Below are 23,405 nucleotides of genomic sequence, written 5' to 3'. Positions count from 1 at the left end.
AATGTGTATTAAGACATTCTAAGATGGATCAAAATAGCAGAGGTAGGTTGGTGGTGTTCTATGCGATTCCTGGTCATGAGGCCTGCCCTATTGCTGAGGTAAAACGTTTTGTGGAAGTTGGTGGTGGTGTTCGGGGTTCGTTCCCAAGACATGATAACGGCTCTTCACTGTCAAGGTATCAATTTGTGGCAGTTTTCAAGCAATTTCAAGTTTGTTGTAGATGGGAGAAAGGCCTGAAGAATATGAGTCACATTCGTACTTCATTGGGGCGGTGATGTAGGCTTCTTGTTGGGGCTTGGGTGACGATATGGTCCGGCGTAGTGGTCGGTGGGAATCAGCATGGTTTCGCTCTTATGTCCGCCCTCACCTAGAGGCTTTGTAAGGTTCAGTGGGTCTGGAGCCGTTGTGTTTGGTCTATAGTATTATGTGTATTAATGCGGTGATTGTTTTTGTTTTACTAAGGTACATGTTTGATTTGGATCCTGGGTCATTCATATGTATTGTGGGGTGCGTTATGGGCCGATGTTCGCCTGGATGGTCGACAACTCAGGCAGGCTAGGTCCACGGGGCTGATCAAGTGGCTTGGTATTCGTCGTGATATGACCTTGGGAGGGGGGGGGGTTTGACGGAAGTGGCATACTATTGAAGAGTGGTTCAGCCACCGAATATACTCGTTTTGGATGTGGGAGGAAATGACCTCGATGTCAGATTGTTTCGGGAGTTGATCAGGGACATTAAATTATCCAGGAATTATCATTGTATGGTCGCACATTGTGGCTCGGTTGAGCTGGAGGTACGCAAAATCAGTGGCGCGTATCAACAAGACCATGATCAAGGTAAACAAAACAGTGGCTCATTTCATGGCAATTAATGGTGGTGTAGTAGTGAGGTACAAGGACTTGGAGATGTCATCAAGGGAGCACTTGAGATTGGACAGTGTTCATCCCATTGAGATTGGTATTGACTTATGGTCATTGGGCTTAAAGGGGTTTTCCCATGAACGAAAGTTAAGTTTAATCAATAGATCTTGGAATAATAATAAGTTCCATGATTGGATGTGTTTAAATAAAATGTTCCTGTGCTGAGATAATCTTATAAATGTGCCCCTGCTGTGTACTGTGTAATGGCCGTGTCTGACCGTGCAGGAACATGGTCTGATCATACCACAGCTTCTGGGCAGGGGAGGAAGGAAGGGAAAGTATACAGACATTACAGCACGGGATCACAGCTGATTGTTTTTGTGAGAAAAAACATTTCCCTGCCTGTTTTTAAAAAATGTTTTATTTCAAAGAAAGAATCACTGTGATCCCCTGTTGTAATATCTGTATAGTCTTTTGCGTCCTCCCCTGCCGAGGAGATGTGGTATGAGCAGACCATGTTCTGTACACAGTAAGACAGCCATTACACAGGGGAACATTTATAAGATTATCTCAGCACAGGAACATTTTATTTAAATACATTCAATTGTGGAAGCAATTATCATTCCAAGATCTATTGATTGAAATGAACTTTTGTTCGTGGGAAAACCCCTTTAAGGGATGGTATCGAGCAAGCTTTGGGTGTGTGGCGAGCCCAGGCCACGTAAGGTGTCACGTGTCCGGCCGGGTCTGTGGTGAGGGATAGGTCTGGTTCAGAAGCTGGTTTTGGTAATGTCCGTTTTGGTCGGAAGTCACTATTGGGGAATAGTGGCTTCTGTTACAGGTCTAGGTAACTTGCGGGCGTAGGTCCTGCAAGGTGTAGGGGTATTAATCACGGGATATTAATACCTCATCCCTGTGCTGGTGTGTTGCGGCCAGGGATATCCGTTGGGGGTGCTTCTGGACCAGACTTATCTGTTGTTATTATATATATATATGTAATGTTTGCAAGGTTACTGTTTATATTGTTTATAATGTTCTGTGGCGGTATTGTTGTGGCTGCTCAGATTGTGTGCTCTGTTTAATAACAGGGTGCTATGGCCATTCAACCCATGTTGCACGCAGTCGTGTATTTCTTTAAAGGGACGTTAAGAAAGGGGGTTGGTAAGAACAGGAACGACCAAAAATCCTTTCTTGGATTGTCATGTGTTTTTTCATGTATATGTAACATTGAGTAACTGTTACTCTATAACTTTCTGCTCAGATATCTTCGAAAAAGACAAGATTGGTCAAAATGTTGGATGAATATTATCTGTACACTCACCTCTCACATTCATTAAAAGATACTTTAAAGGGGTTTTCTAATTTCAAGAAAATGGACCCCAAACACTCTAAAATAACAAACAGAGCAGGTTCTCGCATTCCCCGGGTCCAGCACCAGCTCCCCTCTGCCGCTCGAATCTCTATGTTTTGGCTGCAGTGGTGACATCACATCGACAGTGCACACTACCGCTGTAGCCAATCACTGAGCTCAAAGGCTGTGCCGAGGTATACAGCACAAGCTGCTGAACTCAGTGATTGGCTACAGCGGTGATATGATGTCATGTTAACACTGCAGCCAAAACAACGATACCCTAGCAGTGGAGGGGAATTGGCGCTGGACCTTTGGAGTGTGAATACCTGCTCAGTTTGTTTATTTTATAGTGTTTGGGGTCCACTTTCCTGAAAGTAGAAAACTCCTATAGGCAATTGTGTGACTCATATTACTAATGTCTGTGCTGGGGATTTTAATACATTAAACCCATTCGCCTTCCCTTTCTTCCATCTTTGAATGCTACAGTATATGGTCACATATATAGACGACACACAAAATGTAATGCTTAAGATTCCATACAGGGAAGAAAATTGTATTACTTTCCAAACATACATCCACGGGTTATTTTCCCTAAAGGTACAGCACAATTATACATTAATCAGTATAGGTCTTGTAAAGTGTATAGTATATTTTGAAATATTAACCCCATCACACTGTATGACTCTCCATGCCTTTAATTTATGGACTTTTACAACTCAGGGAACCTGGTGAATTAAAGGTTTTTGCCTTTTGTATATTTGTGATGATAACTATTCTGATAATTTAGAAAAAGCAGAAGGAAATGAACCGGTAATGCAAAATATGTGCTGTGTAATCACTTTAATGTAGACAGAAGAATCCACAAATTAGCAATGAAACCGTAATAAACAGAAGTAACCACAAGAGGGAGCAAATTGAACACCACATACAGGCAATTGGCAGTAAAAGTCTTTTTTCATTTATTTAGGAAAAAGTCCGGCTGTTATTTTTTATGCTCTTTATACTTTCTATTATATCTGGTTCAAATCTTGAAGAATACATTTCCTTCATTTTTTCTTATTCGTGATCAGGCTGCAAAAGAAACATTATTATTATTATTATTTTTATTGCATATTAAATACATAGATCTTAAAGGAGTTGTCCACCTTGCTTTTTATTAAAGGTTGAGAACCCCCCCCATCCCACCCCTCCAGAAAAATAAGTTATATTAACCTCCTTGATTTTCCTACTTTTTCAGTTCTGATGTGCTGCCAGTCTTTACTTCATACTGCAGCAATGAAATCCATACACGGAAACATGTGACCAGCAGCAACCAATGAATGGCTGAGATAGGTCAGTAAGTTGACGCGCCCCCGGGGCAATGGGGTACTCGGCAGCCGGGCCTATGGATGCTGGGGGGGGGGGGTATGTCACAGTGGCTGGCCCGGTCCGTGACCCAGGGCGGTCAACCAAAAGGGGATTGTAACTTGGATAGAAAATAAAAATAAAGTAAATAGTTCGTGACGCCACCTGTGGTACCTGGTAAGGTTTACCAGCGCTGCTGCAGACCTCCGGGGGGTGATGGGATGGCAGCTGAGGTGTTTCTGCTCCCCACAGGTGGAGCGGGCCCCCGGGGCAGTGTGGAGATTGGTGGTGGGTGGTGATGCTGGGGCTTGTAGTGCAGGAGATAGTGATGGCACAGCTGAAATAATGGACGGAGGCAGTGCGGTGCAGTCATCCGAGTCTTTACTCACAGTTCTCATGTACGTTCCACTGATACACTGCGCGGGTGCCAGCCTCCCACGTCGCGCTGCGTTCACCAGACTGGGGGTTCAGCTCTTCCTCAGGTAGATAAGGAGCACCTGACGGAACCCCGCTTTCTTATGTTCCTCTCTAGACCGACTTCCCGCGCTGGGTCTTCTCCCTCCTGCCCTGCGCTTCCCACACACAGTCCCGCTCGGGTGCTCTGAAGTCCCTCTGGGCAACTTGGAGTTCCCGGACCTGCTTGACCCCCACGGTGACTAGGATGAGGCTTTGGCAACTGCACTATAAAAGCCAGAAGCCTCCGGTTTTTCCAGCCGAGACCTGAAGTAACACTGCTGGTCCAGGGGCCGGTCCCCTTCTTGCGGCCTGATCCCTCTGTCTTCTGACAGATTCGGGGCGTACGGGTACCGTCCTGCACTCGCCGTACCCCCTAGGATCCCTTCAATAGAACGGAGCCTTCCTCCTCTGCTCCCCTCCTGGGCCTCTAGCACTAGGCCCCACTGGTGGGGCAACCCTCCTAAGGAGACTCTGCTCCCAGACTGTCTTCACTCACTGACCTACTGAACTGACTGATCTGCCACCCTAAGATGGCTTCCCTTTATATACCTCCTTCAATGGTGCTCCCCTACTCTACTTCCTCCACCCACACCCACTACTGGTTCCCCCTACCTTTGGGTTCCCCCCACTCCAGCCAGGGACAGGGCTCAGCAGGAAACACATTGCATCTTGCCCTTCCAGCTGGCCTGGAGCAGTGTAGTGTTGGATGCAGGTGTTGGGGTTCCGGGCAGCACTCCCTCCTTACCTGAGAAAAGGAGATACCACACCTCTGGGTGAGATGCAGTACTTCTGTGGCGACTGAACCCTCAGGGGCGCCACAGAATGGCTGTGATTGGCTGAGCAATCATATAAGAAGTAAAAAGAAGCAAAGACCAGAGGGGGACACCAAAACCATCAGAATGGGAGAATGAGAGCAAGGAGGGAGCAATGAGGTGAGTATAATCTTTTTTGGCCGTACTAACCATTTTTTTATTCTAAAGTGAACAAGCCTTTTAATTTAATACTTGATGTTGATGCTGGTGATTCAATGAATTTTATTACCTGTGCTAAAATCTTATGCGTCCCACACAACGCGATCATACAATCATGTATGGCTTTACAGAAGCAAATTATCACTTGAAGGGCACTGAGTGCAATTAGGATGGAGAATAAAATGACGTTCCACTCCACAACCTTGCTTGGTTCCAGACACTGAGACCAGGAGGAATAATCCACAAGATACCTGGAATTAAACATTATTATATCACTCACAGCACAGAATATATATAGCATACACAAAATGCCAGGATGACACCTTGCCTATTAATTTACAATTTTAAGTAGATGGTCAGCATTCAGTTCAGAGTCGGGTACAGCTGAACTGAGGGTTGGGTACAGCTGAACGGAGGGTTGGGTACAGCTGAGCAGAGAGTTGGGTACAGCTGAGCGGAGAGTTGGGTACAGCTCAGATGAGAGTTGGGCGCAGCTGAAATGAGAATTGGGCGCAGCTGAGATGAGAATTGGGCACAGCTGAGCCGAGGGTTGGGTACAGCTGGGCCGAGGGTTGGGTACAGCTGAACGGAGGGCTGGGTACAGCTGAGCTGAGAGTTGGGCACAGCTGAGCTGAGAGTTGGGCACAGCTGAGCTGAGAGTTGGGCACAGCAGAGCTGAGAGTTGAGTACAGCTAAGCTGAGCATGTCATGTGGAACATTGTTTGGTGACACCATGATCATGTAGGTTCAGTTTTACTTTGGACTACAGGTAAGCATACTGAAACGTTTTATATGGTTATTACAATCCAAAATGATTGCTGCCAAATGATTGAGTTATCTTGTCAGCTCTGCTCACTCTGAATGCATGGAGATTAATTCACTCCATTTCCTGATCTATGAGCCACACTGTGTGCACATAGCTGAGCATTTAATCATACAATCAGAAAATTAATGTATTATTTACTACTCAAAGACTTCACTGTGTTTACACTAAAAATCCTCTCCTTTGACTCTTACAGACTAGGCAAATTTGCCAGTTTTGAGGAGCACAATATTTTCTTAATTTTTCCTTTCACGAATCATAACTTTTATGTTTCTTGCTTCACATTATCTCCTAAAAGTACACAGACAACTGTCTGCCCTAACACAAGTAAATATTGTCAGGTAGCCAAGGGGACTTTTGGTGGACCCTGAGCTTTTTGCCTATGGTAGGTACGGCTTTCAATGACATTACAGATTTTGTGTTACACGATCAAAGGGAGGTCCCATTGAGTTTCTCCATTTGAATGCAGTGATCAAGGTTGTGGCATTTGTAGCGTTAACCTGTAGAGGTTCTTCTGATTTGGTCCATTAGATTAGGATTGTAGCTGTTGTGGCAAGACGACTCGCTCGGCTCTCCCGGATGCAGACTCAGGACACACGTTCTCAGGTTTCCGTTCTGCTCGTTTATTATGGCATAAACTCATTCAGGGTTCCACAGGAAAAATAAACAAGACCCCTTTGGGTTAAACGGGAAAACAAAACAGAATATAGCTCAGTCCATAGGTGAGTGGGTTCCGCCTGCTCTCGGTAGCACAAACTACACAACAAAGTCCTTGTAAAAAGCTCTGTAGCTTCCACAACACTGTCTGGAGATTTCACTCTCCAGACCACACTCCAGAGAAAAAAAAAGGGACTGAGCTTTTACACATTGCTCAGCCACACCTTGAGGGGAGGTAGGGGGAATCGCGTACTGCCCTCTTTGCCATTCCCATAAAACCGCACACCCTTTAACAGAGTAAACCCACCAGCATATAACATGCTGGCAGAAATAAAGTAGGTCTTAGTTTACACAGGAGAGCATCCTGAGTGACACATACCTCCCCTCACATATAAAACCAGTGATACTGTCACACTGTGTATTACTTGTAAATGCCAGGCTGCATTGTCAGGTGCTTAAAGAGGTATTCTTATGTTATGAAATTGGTATAGTTAGATAAACAACATCACATTAAGAAAGTTCTCAATTGACTTGCTTTTCTATATGCTTTCATTCTCCTGCTGGAAAAGCTTTTATCGTACGTAGTGTACAGCTTATTGAAAAGGAGCTCTGCCACCAAAGCCTGGCCAAATCTCCACAGATGTTACATTCCAAGAGAGGAGTTAACTCCTGACATACCTGACACCTCTGTCCAGCCCACTAATTTTTATACAGCAGTTAGCTGCTCACCTTCCTCCTCTAAGCTACTAACCTTATCAGTCTTGAAAAATCCCAAGCTCCCCCCCCCTTCCTGGCCCTCACCATCAGCAGTTTTCACTTATGCAATGAGTGCTTGTTCAATGGCACTGTTATCTCTAGATGCAAATATAGTAATGTAGACTTAAGAACAAGCACTGACTGTTAAGCCCCCGTCTCACATAGCGAGATCGCTAGCGAGATCGCTGCTGTGTCATGGTTTTGGTGACGTAACAGCGACCTCACCAGCGATGTTGCTATGTGTGACACTTTGCAACGATCAGGCCCCAGCTGTGAGGTCGCTGATCGCTGCAAAGTGTCCTGGACCATTTTTTGGTCGTTGCTCTCCCGCTGGTCAACACACATCGCTGTGTGTGACCAGCGGGAGCAGCGATCAGGCTGGTAACTATGGTAAACATCGGGTTACCAGGGGCACACGCGCACCTAGTAACCGGCTGTTTATCATGGTTACGAGCCTGCTAAAGTGAGCGGTAACCTCCCGCTCACTGTAGCAGAGTGGTAACCATGATAAACAACGGGTTACTAGGAGCGTGTGTGCCCCTAGTAACCCGATGTTTACCATAGTTACCAGCCTGCTCCTGCTTCAGCAGGCTCGTAACCAGGAGCAGGACATCGTGGAAAGATTCTTTCCATGATGTCGCTGCTCCCCTGATCGTTGGTGAGCCTGCCTGTTTGACAGCTCACCAGCGACCACATAGCGACGCAGCAACGATCCCTGACAGGTCGTATCGTTGTCGGGATCGTTGCAGCGTCGCTTAGTGTGACGGGGCCTTTAATGTGCTCCACAGAATGATGAAGAAATTGCATCAGAAGTGGCACTCAGTTAGGAGTAGCGGCCCCCAGTTATAAAGAAGTAAGGAGACTTGAAACCTGGGTGCTGCTCAAGACACAACTTGAGAATAAGCCTTTAAAAGGGTTGTCCCCTTTCAGAAAATCCTAAAACCCATTCCTAGGCGCAGTTGATGTGACACCAGCATGGCAGCCAACTCCAGACTCTGGGAGAAGCAGCAGAGACTCAGCGCCAGACTTGGGGAGGGTTTAAGCACAGTTTTTTTTTACAACAGTCACCTGGGAACCAAGATTTCCTGAAAGGGGACATTATTCTCCTCTTTCTACACATTTAATTAGAAAAGGAACGTACCCTCCAGCTGTGTTCACAAAGGGGTAACTCCATCCAGTTTCCGTCTTGCAGTATGGGCCCTGAGACAATCCCAGCGAGGAGATAATCAAGGAATATCCAGAAAACAACACACCCAGAAGAGCAAAAATTGCAGACCCCAGTCTCTGAAATAAAGAAAATAATTGACATATTATGGGGGCTTACAATAAGCTTTATTCCCCTCAACAGAGTATATAATGAATAAAATAGTAGCTGAATCTAGCATCGTCACATCTAGTTAATAGTACTCAATATGCAATCACATATCTTACATGGATGCCATAGAAATGAATTGTCCAATCATGTACAAGGCAGACATAGAATAAATCAGGTTATACTCACAGAACAATGAATGCGATACACGTGTTTCCCAGCACAGCAAGCTGAGCTGCATTTATAGAAATCCACCAACAGGAGGACAGTGGATAAAATAATCATCTGTAATGAGAATAAATCATGCATAAAAAGTACTTCAAAGATTATTTTTATTATTAAAGACATTATAGTTTTAAGGTTGAAAAGAAGCAACAGTCCTTTGTGGTCAACCTACAGATGTGCTGAAAAGTTTACATACCCCGGCAGAATTTTTGTTTTCTTGGCCTTGTTTCAGAGAATATGAATGATAACACAAAAACTTTTTCTCCACTCATGGTTATTGGTTGGGTGAAGCCATTTATTGTCAAACTGTTGTGTTTTCTCTTTTTAAATCTTAATTTACAACCAAAAACATCCAAGTGACCCTGATCAAAAGTTCACATACCCCAGTTCTTAATACCGTGTATTGCCCCCTTTACCATCAATGACAGCTTGAAATCTTTTGTGGTAGTTGTGGATGAGATTCTTTACTTTCTCAGATGGTAAAGCTGCCCATTCTTCTTAGTAAAAAGCCTCCAGTTCCTGTAAACTCCTGGGCTGTCTAGCATGAACTGCATGCTTGAGATCTCCCCTGAGTGGCTCAATGATATTCAGGTCAGGAGACTGAGATGGCCACTCCAGAACCTTCACTTTGTTCTGCTGTAGCCAATGACAGGTCAACTTGGCCATGTGTTTCAGCTCGTTGTCATGTTGTAACGTCCAAGTACGTCCCATGCGCAGCTTCCAGGCTGATGAGTGCAAATTTGCCTCCAGTATTTGCTGTTCTTGGATGTTCCAACATGACAACGATCCAAAACACAAGGCCAAGTCGACCTGTCATTGGCTACAGCAGAACAAAGTGAAGGTTCTGGAGTGGCCATCTCAGTATCCTGACCTCAATATCATTGAGCCACTCTGGGGAGATCTCAAGCACGCAGTTCATGCTAGACAGCCCAGGAATTTACAGGAACTGGAGGCTTTTTGCTAAGAAGAATGGGCAGCTTTACCATCTGAGAAAATAAAGAACCTCATCCACAACTACCACAAAAGACTTCAAGCTGTTATTGATGTTAAAGGTATTAAGAACTAGGGTATGTGAACTTTTGATCAGGGTCATTTGGATGTTTTTGGTTGTCATTAAGATTTAAAAAGAGAAAACACAGTAGTTTAACAACAAATGGCTTCACCCAACCAATAACCATGAGTGGAGAAAAAGTTTTTGTTATTCATATTTTTTGAAACAAGGCCAAGAAAGCAAAAATTCTGCCGGGGTATGTCAACTTTTGAGCACAACTGTATAGTCTAACATATTGATCCAGAGGAAAACGAAAACCCCACGAGACAGATGATAATTACTTCATATTAGGGAAAAAAATTCTTCCCAACTATACATATTAGTTTCCTGGATCAAGATCCAATCATGCAATCTAGCACTCAAGGCCCTCCATGAATTGTTTTAGTTAATCAACCATTACAGCATCAGGTGGCCAAAAGTTCCGTATTCTCACTGCTCTTACAGTAAAGAATCACCATATGTGATGATGATTAAACCTTCTTTCCTCTAAACATAGAAGACGCCCACTTGTCATTGTTGCCAATGTGGCACCCCAGAGGGTCTGGTTGCCACAGTGGTAGTAATACCATGTCTGGGAGCAAAACAGGAGTTTCCTGGTCAGGGACACATTACCTACAACACCTCCTGCCCCAGACCAGAAAGGGGAGGATCCTGCCCTTTATAACTGGATCTGGAGGTGGAGTTAGGGCAGTCAGTGTGTGGAGTCAGAGTAAAGAGCCAGTGACTGGAGCTGGAGCTAGCCCATCCTGGATAGTATCCACAGAGGACCGGACGCCGGAGTCTGAGGCTGTGGGGATTGGATACTGAGCAGCAGATACCGCAGGGCAGGAGATTGCAGGTCTCCTGGCCCAACAGAAGCCCGGAGGCTCAGCCACACGAAAGGACCCGTACCGCCACAGAGGAGCGAGGAATAAACAAGGACTGAGTTGCCAGTCATACGGGTGAGCGCAGCACGTTACACTCAGGGACGTGGGCTACAACACGACTATAAGAGGGATAGCCAAAGAGTATAGTCAGAACGGCAGGCCTACAACTTCACCTGGCCAGGAGGACTCTAGGATTGTTCCCAGACTGATCAGGCCCTCATCACTAGCCAGTACTCCCATTGGGGCCCATATAATTGGCAACAGTAAAGACCCTGGGACTGCACTGCAAAGACTCCGTGTTGTCATTACTGATACCTTGCAATACCACCACCATCATCCATACACGCTGCCCTGAAGCTCCACTCTTCCTGTGGGGAGTTACATCACCTTGCTGCACATACCACCAGCTTCAACAGACTGCTCCACAGTGGCGGTTCCCAATAACTTCATTCCACAGGTGGCGTAGTCGGACATTTACACCCATACACTGTGTTCCAAATTATTATGCAAATAATATTTTCTCAGATTTTCCCAAATTACCTATATGAATTGCAGTCATTGTAATTTCCCAGTCAAATAACTATTAGAGTACAATTGAAAGGTTTTTGTACAAACTGCCTATGATAACAGTATATTTTTAAAAAAATAAAAAACTCAAACTGCACTCAAAATGCATGTTCCAAATTATTATGCACAGCAGAGTTTTCAACCTTTTCATTTTAATAAAGAAAAAAAAAATGGTCATTTTTGAAATTATAAGCATTAGGAGGTTATTACAAACTGAAGTCAAACAGTTTTCAACTCAAAACTTTATTCTATGTGATGTTACATTTGCACATAGGACCCCTTGTTCGAAAGGAGCTTCTGAACTCTCTCGTCCATTGAATTTGTCAGGTTTTGGATGGTTTCTGCTTTAATTGTTTTGCATGAGGACAGAATACCCTCCCAGAGCTGTTGCTTAGATGTGAACTGCCTCCCACCATCATAGACACTCCTTTTGATGATGCTCCAGAGGTTCTCAATGGGGTTGAGGTCAGGGGAGCATGGGTGCCACACCATAAGTTTGTCCCCTTTTATGCCCATAGCAGCCAGAGATGCAGATGTGTTATGTGCAGCATGAGACGGGGCATTATCATGCATGAAATGATCTCGATGGTCCAGATGGATGGAGTGGAGGATGGCTGGTTGATGGACACCCCATGCAAACACGGCTACGGCGCTAACAAGGAGGAGGTGGAGTAATGTTTTGGGCTGGAATCATGGGGAGAGAGATTGTCGGCCCTTTTAGGATCTCTGAAGGGGTAAAGATGAACTCCATAATGTATGTTGAGTTTCTCAAACAGCACTTCCTTCCATGGTTCAAGAAGAAGAACCGTGCATTCCGCAGCAAGATCATTTTCATTCATGATAATGCCCCGTCTCATTCTGCACATAACACATCTGCATCTCTGGCTGCTATGGGCATAAAAGGGCACAAACTTATGGTGTGGCACCCATGCTCCCCTGACCTCAACCCCATTGAGAACCTCTGGAGCATCATCAAAAGGAGTGTCTATGATGGCGGGAGGCAGTTCACATCTAAGCAACAGCTCTGGGAGGGTATTCTATCCTCATGCAAAACAATTAAAGCAGAAACCATCCAAAACCTGACAAATTCAATGGACGAGAGAGTTCAGAAGCTCCTTTCGAACAAGCGGTCCTATGTGCAAATGTAACATCATCTAGAATAAAGTTTTGAGTTGAAAACTGTTTGATTTCAGTTTGTAATAACCTGCTAATGCTTATAATTTAAAAAATGACCATTTTTTTGCTCTTTATTAAAATGAAAAGGTTGAAAACTCTGCTGTGCATAATAATTTGGAACATGCATTTTGAGTGCAGTATGAGTTTTTAATTTTTTTTTAAATATACTGTTATCATAGGCAGTTTGTACAAAAACCTTTCAATTGTACTCTAATAGTTATTTGACTGGAAAATTACAATGACTGCAATTCATATAGGTAATTTGGGAAAATCTGAGAAAATATTATTTGCATAATAATTTGGAACACAGTGTATATATAATTACTACCCTTGGATTGACCACCTGGGTCACGGACTGGGTCACCGCCACAGTGACTACAACCCCCAGCATCTACAGGCCCGGCTCTGGGTACCCCACGGCACAGGGGGCGCGTCACAAACTTTGGTGTAAAAATTATTAGACTGAACAACATTAAGTTTGATAATTTGTCTTGGTATTGCAGTTCACCCATTTGCTTAATAACCTTCTCTGCACCCTCTCTAGCTCATCTCTGTTTTTCTTATACACCGAACACCAAAACTGTACCCAGTATTCTAAGTGTGGCCGCACTAGTGACTTGTATAGAGGCAAATTAACATTCTTCATGCCTCTACAGCGCTTGACCCGGTAGTGCTGGCATTCAGGGCTTCAATTGTACGTGCCCCTGAAAGACGCAAGTAAAATTGATTGCTGGGAGCGGGCGTGTTACACCACTGAGCCAGCTGTCAGCTTGACAGCCGGTTTAGAAAACGGATAAATACCATTATGGGGGCGTAAAGATGCAGCCACCTTTGAAACATCTCTGACCGCCGCATCAGGCGGCCCGATGGCGCCATCTGCCAGCGGCGCACAGAGCAATTGCCCAGCTTTCCCCACCAGTAGCACCCTTCAGATACATGCATCTTACAAAAAATACATACAGTTTCGTATACACAGACATGTCCACACATACGCAGATATGTACACATACAGTACGATGACATGCAAACATGCACACACACATGCAGACATGTATTCATACACTATACAGAAATGTATACATACAATACATAGACATGCACACACATATAGACATTGTAAGGCAGCGCTAGTCATCATACTGGGGGATACTCGCTGCACCGGATCAATTAAAGCACACCAGCCACGTTTTTCCAGTTTTCACACTCCAGCAGTTTATTATACATCATAACCGCTATAATCGAGTCCAACTCAGTGGCTCACCGACATATTACATATAATGTCCAGGAGCCTTTCAAGTGGCAGACAGGCCCACTTGGCTCCAGTTACAGCCCCCAGCAAAGTCACTTATAGAAATATCCACATCAATCAGGGTTTTTACCTTCGCCGTGTTTTAGCTGCTTCGGACTTATTCTGCCAGCACTGTGGCTTTACGGCTTCCCAGATGGGGGTCTCCAGCCCTCGTACCATCCAAGGCTACTGGTATGCTTACACAGCCAACATCCAGCCTCTGCCTTTCAGGCTCTTGCCTTCCAAGCCTCTGGCCCTCCAAGGCTACTGGGATCGCTTACACAGCTAAGGATCCAGCCTCTGCCTTTCAGGCTTCACCAGGCTTCAATAGGCCTCACTAGGCCTCACACTCTAGCGGTGTCCCACACAGGAACAGACCTCATGCCTTACACACCCTGTCTGAAGACTACCAGGGTTTATATATCCTGTAGTACACACCCACAGGACCTGTGCTGATGTCACAGTCATGTGATCAGACATTCTGTGTGCACAAGACCTGTGCTATGTCACAGTCATGTGACCAGTCACCTGAGGTGGAGGTACATGGTCGGCCCAGAACACACCCTGGACCATTACAGTAATGCCAAGCAAGCCGCTGCATTACATATCCCCCCTCTGTTCAAACTTGTGGGGTTGAACACATAGTATACACAATTACCTCATAACCCACAGTTCACACCGAGACCATGTACTTGACAATTGCGCTGTTCAGCGCCTGGAACATTAGTCATCGACATTAGCCCATTCCTTAGGGACCTACCATTCGTCATTGTCACTGACCTAGTCAAGTCACATTTCCGGGTCGTAACCTTGTCAAACCTCCCCCGCTCCCAGCGGTCAGTCGTAACCTTGTCAGACCTCCCCCGCTCCCAGAAGTCAATACAACAGGATGACTCACACGCCCTGGTATCTAAGGTCCGGTTAGACTCCGTGCTGTCTCGTACTCTATTGGGTCGTTTGTATGGGCCTCTCAAATCTGAGTTACTGGAGGTCTCACTACCTCTAAACCCACGCCCACTACTCTTAGGACATCTTGAAAGGTCACTAACTTCAGCTGTAGCTGTTCTGTTATTTAGGGGGCCCTTTGTCTGTCTGGTCTCACAATTTCTAGACGGCTGCCACCTTCTGCTGCTCAGGCGATGCTGCCTTTCCATTTGTAGTCTGGCAAGATTCAACTGTTCTACCTCTCGCAGGTAGGTCACTCGGTACTCCATCAGCATGCGTACAGATGCAAGACCTTCTTCCGTTCCTACAGCGGAGAATGACACCATGCCGTCTTCATCTGGTATCCAGTCCTGACGATCACGTGGACTGCTTACTCTCATCACACCAGACTTCTTTACCATCATCTGCATGGCTCGGCCATTTCTCCCAATGACCATTCTCACCAGAACATGAGGCACCCGGATGACCTCTTCCCGCAGACTGTGAGCTTTTCTCATAAGCTCCAGTTGTCTAACGGCTTGTTCCGTCTTCAACCGGAGAAACGGCTTTATGTGAATACATCGCCAGTGTATGTCACTTAGGATAGCCACCCTCTTCACTGTGACTTTGGTTGTGGACAGGACCACCAGCTGTTTAGCTTCTGAGGTCGAGTACACCTTACAGGCTCCCACGGCCTTCTAAAACTCTACATGCACGGACTCACTGGTGCATTCTTCTCTCAAATCCTCCGGTACATCTATGAGGCATTTGTACCGAGATGTTTCTGTCTCACCAGTGGTCTCCAAAAGATCATCTAGCTCAGGTTTCAGGTGCAACTGACTTTCAGCTTCCTCACCCTGTATGCTTCCCCTGAGCTGACTCACAGCTACAAACTCAAGAATTTTCGTCTTGACCACTTCCATTTCATATTTATCTTCGGTTGACACTCTCTTCAGGTCCACCTTCTCATGGTATAAGGGAATGAGTGCAACTTGTTTTTCCTTTTCCTTCTCCAAGGAGGCCTTGTTCACTGAGTGATACCTTGCCAGGCGACTTTTGAGCCCGAAAACTTCTTCCTCTAGCTCAGCTACTCGCCTCTCAGCAGCCCATCTCTGAAGCTCTTCCTGCTTCAGCTGCTCCTTTAACAGTAGAATTCTCTCAGACCTCTATGTCTCCAATGCGCCCACTCCGCTCTCAACAGCCAGTCTCTGAAGCTTCTCTTGCTTCCAATGGGCTTGTAGCAACTCCTTGAGCTCCTTAATCTCGGCTCTTACTTCCACCGAATCACCCGAGCTCGTATTATTCGAGGAGGTATCTATTTCATTACCTCCCATCTCCAGTGGCCAACTCCTGGCCCTGGTCTGTGGCTTCTCTGATAGACTCCAACTTTTTCCACTCAGCTTCCATCTTGCTAATTCTTTACTTAAGGCACATCTCTGCCCTCTGGAGATTAACATAGAAAGTCTGCAGCTCCTTCACCTGAGCTTCCAGACCTAGGGTTTTTCTGCGGAGATCACCATTTTCATCACGGGTGTCCTGCAGAGTGGTCTCAAACACTTGGCGCATGTGCTCTGCATCAGTTTTATCATCCTCTAGTTTTTCCTTAACCTTGAGGAGATCCTCATAGTCTCTCTTGATTTGTTGCAGTTACCTATTAAACTTTTCATGCCTCTTTTCTGCCTCACGATCGTGACCAGACACTTCATCTTTTATTGCCTCTTTCAGGGCGGATAGCTCCCGGTCTCGCTGGTACAGAGAGTCCACCAGCCGCTCCTTCTCCTGCATTAGAGGCTTTACTTGGTCCTGGAATTGCTGCAGCTCCCTCATGAGTTCACCATATTCCTTCTTGGAGTCACACAGCTCCCGGTTGAACTGTTCGCGCAGTCGTTTTAGGTTTTGGTCACGTCTGGAAACTTCATCCTACAGTGCCTCTTTTAAGGCAGACAGCTCTCTATCCCTCTGGTGTAGTCCCTCATCCAGCTTTTGCTTCACCTGCATCAGCTCTACGTGTACCAGGGAGAACCGATCTTTCAACTCACACAGCTCATCTCCAAACTCCGCTTTGTCAAGCTCCAACTGAAAAACCTCCTCTTTATTTTTCTGGAACTTTTCCTTCCAATTTTTGACTTCCTTGCTGCTTCCCTCCAGGTCTCGCTGCAAGTTCCTTACAACACGGTTTATTTTCTGCCGTTCAGACTCCAGACTCCGCTGGTCTGAGGACCCGTTCTCCATGTTTTTCCTTAGTTGCTGTACATCACTGATACTGCTGCCTGACAGGCTCCAGCTCTTGGTCATGACTGGCCACCTCCTCTTTCAGGGCTGTCGGTTCCTGATCCTTCTGTCCCAGTAGATCATCCTGCTTGTAACGAATCTGCAGAACTGCATCCAACTCTTCATAGTTGTCTGATACTTTACCGGAGGTTGCTACTACCTCCTCTTCTGCTTCTAAAGGAGGATCCATACCTGAAGCAAAGGCACACAGTACTACATTTTCTTTATTTTCACTTTCAGCAAAGACTACAGGAGCAACCTTTTTGTGGCCCTTGCGCCAACGATGACGAGAGGGGGACTCTCTCCCCTCGTCTAGCCCCTCCTGACTGACCTCTCTTTCTACTTTCATAGTGTCACCGTCAGCTACGGGGTCTGTGTCACTTCCCATGGTTTTGTGGACTAACAGGTCACCTCCCACTTTGACGTCAACCCCTTCTACTGGAGCTACCCCGTTATTAACGGTCAAATCGTCATTTTTAGGCATTACCAACCCACAGCCAGTAACAAATTTTGGTTTTCCATACTCTACGCTCTTGTGAAAATCCGCCCCTTTTGGGACTCCACCCCCTTTTGGACACCCACACCTGTAGGGGGATTTATACAAAAAAAAAATCAGCAATAGTCTTAGGACTCAGTTCACAACATCTCTTACCACCTCCCCGGGCACTCTGGGACAACACTGGCGCCCCCGGAGAGTTCACAGAATGGTCCACTGCCGCCACTCTATACGGTGCCCACAGCTCCGGTGGTTCCTGCACCATGTCCAGTAGAAGTTTCCCAAATACCTGCTCCTGTCCTAACCGGCACTTTAATCGCTCAATAGCTTCATTTGCTTTTGCTGCTCCGTTCACAGCCATCGCGGTACACTATTCACACTAGACACTTCACTGCTTTCCCCGGAAAAATTTTCGTGGCCCAGCCGAGCCACAGCAAACCAGGTTTGAGTGCGAGGACAATTTTCATAACCCCGCCGAGTTACAGCAAACCAGGTTTGAGTGCGAGGACAATTTTCATAACCCCGCCGAGTTACAGCCAGATGCTTTAACTTTCGTGACTCCGCCGAGCCACAGCAAACCAGGTTTGAGTGCGAAGACAATTTTCGTAACCCCGCCGAGTTACAGCAAGACGCTTTAATTTTCGTGACCCCGCCGAGTCACAGCAAGATGCTTGTATCCACACTCGTCGTCCTGTGCCATTGCCCCTAGCAACCGGGCTGCAGTTGCCCCTAGCAACCGGGCTGCAGTTGCCCGCATTCTCCAACCATATGTAAGGCAGCGCTAGTCATCATACTGGGGGATACTCGCTGCACCAGGTCAATTAAAGCACACCAGCCACCTTTTTCCAGTTTTCACACTCCAGCAGTTTATTATACATCATAACTGCTATAATCGAGTCCAACTCAGTGACTCGCCGACATATTACATATAATGTCCAGGAGCCTCTCAAGTGGCAGACAGGCCCACTTGGCTCCAGTTACAGCCCCAAGCAAAGTCACTTATAGAAATGTCCACATCAATCAGTGTTTTTACCTTCGCCGGGTTTTAGCTGCTTCAGACTTATTCTGCCACCACTGGGGGTCTCCAGCCCTCGTACCATCCAAGGCTACTGGTATGCTTACACAGCCAACATCCCGCCTCTGCCTTTCAGGCTCTTGCCTTCCAAGCCTCTGGCCCTCCAAGGCTACTGGGATCGCTTACACAGCTAAGGATCCAGCCTCTGCCTTTCAGGCTTCACCAGGCTTCAATAGGCCTCACTAGGCCTCACACTCTAGCGGTGTCCCACACAGGAGCAGGCCTCACGCCTTACACACCCTGTCTCAAGACTACCAGGGTTTATATATCCTGTAGTACACACCCACAGGACCTGTGCTGATGTCACAGTCATGTGATCAGACATTCTGTGTGCACAGGACCTGTGCTATGTCACAGGACCTTTGCTATGTCACAGTCATGTGACCAGTCACCTGCGGGGGAGGTACATGGTCGGCCCAGAACACACCCTGGACCATTACAGTAATGCCAAGCAAGCCGCTGCATTACAACATGTACACACAATATGCAGACATGCACACTCATGCAAGTTATGCATACACACGCAGTCATGCATAAACAGGAAGACATACGGTACGCAGACAAGTGCGCACATGCAGACATGAGCACACATGCAGCTATACAGTACACAAATATGCACACATACTATACACAGACATGCACACATATGGTACGCAGACATGCACACATACTTTACACAGACATGCACACATGCAGTACACACATATGGTACGCAGACATGCACAGATATGGTATGCAGACATACACACATACATGCACACATACGGTACACAGACATGCACACATACAGTACACATACATAAGGTACGCAGACATGCACAGATATGGTATGCAGACATGCACACATACATGCACACAAATGGTACGCAGACATGCCCACATACAGTACACACACATACGGTACGCAGACATGCACAGATATGGTATGCAGACATGCACACATACATGCACACATACGGTACACAGACGTGCACACATACAGTACACACACATAGGGTACGCAGACAAGCACACATACAGTACGCAGACAGGCATACATATGGCACACACATACATGTACAAAGACACAAACAGATATATACCCATACAGTCATATACATGTTTGAAGACATACACAAAAAAATTAATAAAATAAACATATGCACCAATATATGTAAGGTAGTGGAGAGCAGAAGATGTGGTTCATCAACATCCTACAGCACTTACGACCAAATGTCACCATCTGCTGAGTGAACCGAGTAGGCTCGAACCAAAAGATGAAGAAAGCATTTCTGAAGGGAAGAACTTGAAGGGGATGCTGGGTCAGGTGGTAGCTGTGGCGCAGTTATCAAATATAAAATGACATGGTAGTAAGGTGGGAAAGCAGTTGGCAACAGCTAGCGAGACAGAGAGGACATGTGAGTGGTGGAACGCAGAGGCAGAGCATCCGAAGAGTGACTGAAGCCCAGACTTCGCTGTTCAAGACCCAAGACCCAGACTACGTTGGTTAAGACCCCAAGCCCAGCCTTCACCAGTCAAGACTCGACACCCGGAATGCCGTAGGTCAAGCTTTGAAGGTCGGACACCTGTCGTGGTGATGAGGAGACCCGAGTAAACCGGACCATTACTTCCAGCGTAAACGTACGGTACAGAGAGTGACCACGCTCCAGAAGGGTGACTTGCTTGTTTAGGACTTGCGGCCTAGCGGGAAATACCGGTGACCCCGGTTAGTGCCTGCATAACATTCAAAAGCGCTTGGAGAGCATATTACGGTGACGGGCCTATTGTTGGGAGTGATGCCTGTCGAGCTAAGGCAGAAAGATATTAATAGTCATTTACCTAAGAGATAACTAGATAGAACATAGAACAGGATGTCACAACTGGGCCGGCGCACAAACAGGGTTAAAGGCGCACTGACAGCCAGAGAAGAGGCAGACAATCTTCCGACCCTGCACAGCTACTGGGGGAGCGGCCCAGGGGTATATGCTGTTCTGCTCCCTGGTCCAGCCTGCCTCTATGTATATGTATGGAGCAAGCTCTACACTGAGCATAGTGGGCAGATGCATTTTCAAATATCCTAAGAAAATTGAAAAAAATCAAGTAAAAATGTTTTTTTTATATATTAAACAAATAAAAACAAATTAAAAGCTTAAATGACCCCCTTTTCCCAGTGTATAAAAATCAACATATTTGATTATTTAAACCATATATGGCAAACTGTGGCCCGTGGGCCAAATTTGCCCTCCAGGGTAGTTTTATTTGGCCCGCGACACCAGAACCACCACTCTTCTGTGGGTTCCATTATTCTGCATGGAGGACTCTGTGGGGCCCAATATACTGTATACTGATTGGCCAGCGACTTTGTCCAAGTTTTTCATTTTGGCCCCCTGTGTCTTTTAGTTTGACATCCCTGATTTAAACCATACATTAAATACCAATAAATAAAATTACATCAAAACAGATTTCCTTTTTTTTTTAAGTTGCTGCACTTTCCCCAAGAAATGCAATAAAAAGCGATCAATATATTGTATGTACTCTGAAATGATATCAATAAAACTGTAAACTCGGTGAGCAAAAAAGAAGCCCTTACACGGCTCCATCGCTACAGCTCTCAGTAAATGGCAACACAGACAATAATGCTAAAAAATAACAAAAAACTATACAAACTTGGTATTGCCTGAATCACACTGTCCTGGAGAATCATAATGTTGGGTCATTTTTACTGCACAATGAACGCCAGAAAATCCCCCATAATGCAATGGGGAAATAGCATTTCTTTTATTACAAGTTTACTGCATTTGGAATTCATTACTTGTTTTTCCAGAAATTAATGGTTCATTGCATTAACAACTCATCCTGGCAAAAAAAGCCCTCATTTTTTTATTTTAACAGAAAAATAAAAAAGTTCTGGCTATTGGAGGAGGGGGAAGAAAATACTAAACTACAAAAATGAAAAACTGGCAAGTCGCAAAGGAGTTAAAGGGCTTGTTTACTATTGGCCAACCCTTCTTGAATGCCCCCCAACGTGCTAAAGACCTTCTGCTTCCTTTTGCATCAGTTAGTAAGCAGATGCATTTTAGGCAATGAATTCCTAAAGGATCCAGAAGGGAAATACAGAACTCCCACACAGACATGTGAACAGAACCTTAGAATGTTAAGCATTGACATTGACATTCTCTAGATAGATAGATTTATAGATAGATAGATAGATAGATAGATAGATAGACAGAGGCCAACAAGTGCATGTTATTTGGTAGCAGTGGTATGTGTAATGTCTTAATCTTATAGAAAACTTCCCGGCTGGCTCACTAGTCTTCCCTACCTTCTATATCCCCACATAGTTTCACATTATTAAGTGTACCCCGCACTGAACGCAATGAGACACATAATACGATACTTACCATAATGCCCCCAAAACAGATCCCTTGGAAATACCAGACATAATTTGTGAGCTGATTGTTGGCAGCGTACGTGTTCTCCCCATTTGGAAAGTATAGCAGGATATTCACAACAATGCTCCATACGGCCAAAGGAATAACAGCAAGAATGGAATATTCTGAGCAATTCTTAAGAAACATCTTTGAATAGCAAGTAACTAATAGAGAGAGCGGCTGGGCTTGTATAACATCACTATGGTTTCTGCAAGTGGCTGAGTAAGTGGACAAAGCAGCAGCTGAACTGACAAGTTGCTGGGAGATGAACCAGTACACACAATTGTTGACTTGAGGACACATAAGTGACAGCAGTATTTATGGAGATTTGGGCTGAAGGCGGTCAGACTTCTGGAAGAAACTGCAAATGCTTAAAAGTGAAATAATTCCTAGTGTGGATTCACACATGATGCAGCGTTTCACACAAAGCTGTGGTTCAAATAGTTGCATAATGAAATGTATCAAAAGTTGTAAAAAAAACCTCTCCTCTTTGTCATAGAACTTGATACGTGTAGTAAAGTATGTGTTGTTGGTGATTTTATAGGATTTCAATAAAACTGTAAAAATGTCAGGAAAATGCCTGTTCCAAATTGACGCATTATTACTGGAAATTAAAAATATTTACTACTATAGACATGTAAATTACTGTACATATGGCCTCAGTGCTTTAGTCAATTGTCAATCAAAGTGTCAGGAAGTGATTAGAACCGGCGCTCATAGTGTAGTGACCGGTGAATGTAAGGCTATGTGCGCACGTGCTGGATTTGAATGCAGAAAATTCCTTAATGTTTCTGCATCTCTTGGTAGGAAAAATGCGGCAGAAAAAAACCCTGTGTTTTGCCACGATTTTGACTCATTTTTGTCATGTTTTTTGATGCATTTTTTAATGTGTTTTTTTTTTATGCGTTTTTGTACATCAATGAATGCTTTTTGGAGCTAAATAAAGATATTTGAAAAAAAGTGTGACATCACTTTAACCCTTGGATTACTGTCAGACGTGGGGCTAGTATATTGGTTAATTTAAATGATTAAAGAATGAGTCTGTTGTATTTCAAATAAAGTGTTTTACTATCAGTGCGTGTGTTTATTTAACTCTTTACTTTACTTTAATTAGGTTTAGTAATGAAAGGGTCTTGTCATTACTAAACAAAAGGGCTAGGTGTCAGCTAAACCCAATCTCATTAACATTCCCATTCATGTAATTTCTGGGGCAGCTGAGAGCTGCTATTTTTAGCCTAGGAAGGTGCCATTAGGCAAACATGTTCCCTGGCTATTAATAACAGCTCACAGCTGTTTTGTTAGCCGCTACGTCCCCACTATCAGCAACCAGCAGCGCTTTGGATGCAGCGTATCTTAGCTGCGTCCAAAACGCTGTGTTCTAATGCCGCACTTTTGTTGTCAATATATGCGGATCCACTGCATGTAATGACACTTCAATTGGTCAAAATCTGCAGCGGAGACTTGCATCTCTGCTACAGAAATTGACATGCTGCGAGTGAGATTGGGTATGTGCCCACGATCAGGAG

The 23,405-nt window shown here is 45.1% G+C and overlaps 1 protein-coding gene across 1 annotated transcript; it reads right to left on the bottom strand.

Moving 5' to 3' along the window:
• Positions 1-3,072: 3,072 nt before the first annotated feature.
• Positions 3,073-22,141, bottom strand: TM4SF18 (transmembrane 4 L six family member 18). Its single transcript, XM_073673047.1, has 5 exons — positions 21,850-22,141; positions 8,720-8,815; positions 8,360-8,502; positions 5,053-5,233; positions 3,073-3,282 (listed from the first exon to the last, which is right to left on the bottom strand). The coding sequence occupies exons 1-5, from the start codon at positions 22,024-22,026 to the stop codon at positions 3,268-3,270; spliced, it is 612 nt and encodes a 203-aa protein (XP_073529148.1). The 5' UTR covers positions 22,027-22,141; the 3' UTR covers positions 3,073-3,267.
• Between the last annotated feature and the right edge of the window lie 1,264 nt (positions 22,142-23,405).

This window comes from Phyllobates terribilis, unplaced genomic scaffold (genome assembly GCF_046119375.1).
Source record: "Phyllobates terribilis strain yellow unplaced genomic scaffold, ASM4611937v1 Scaffold_3__8_contigs__length_932513732, whole genome shotgun sequence".
NCBI classification, from domain to species: Eukaryota; Metazoa; Chordata; class Amphibia; order Anura; family Dendrobatidae; genus Phyllobates; species Phyllobates terribilis.
Note: the sequence above shows the minus strand (reverse complement) of the source record. Positions and strands in the feature narration are given on the sequence as shown.

Bases quoted from the DNA above. Each gene is read 5' to 3' on its own strand.
- TM4SF18 (XM_073673047.1), bottom strand. From the start codon at position 22,026: ATGTTTCTTAAGAATTGCTCAGAATATTCCATTCTTGCTGTTATTCCT. The intron at 8,816-21,849 runs GTAAGTATCGTA...TTCTCATTACAG, and splicing joins TCTGTTTTGGGGGCATTATG to ATGATTATTTTATCCACTGT. The intron at 8,503-8,719 runs GTGAGTATAACC...TCTTTATTTCAG, and splicing joins TGTATCGCATTCATTGTTCT to AGACTGGGGTCTGCAATTTT.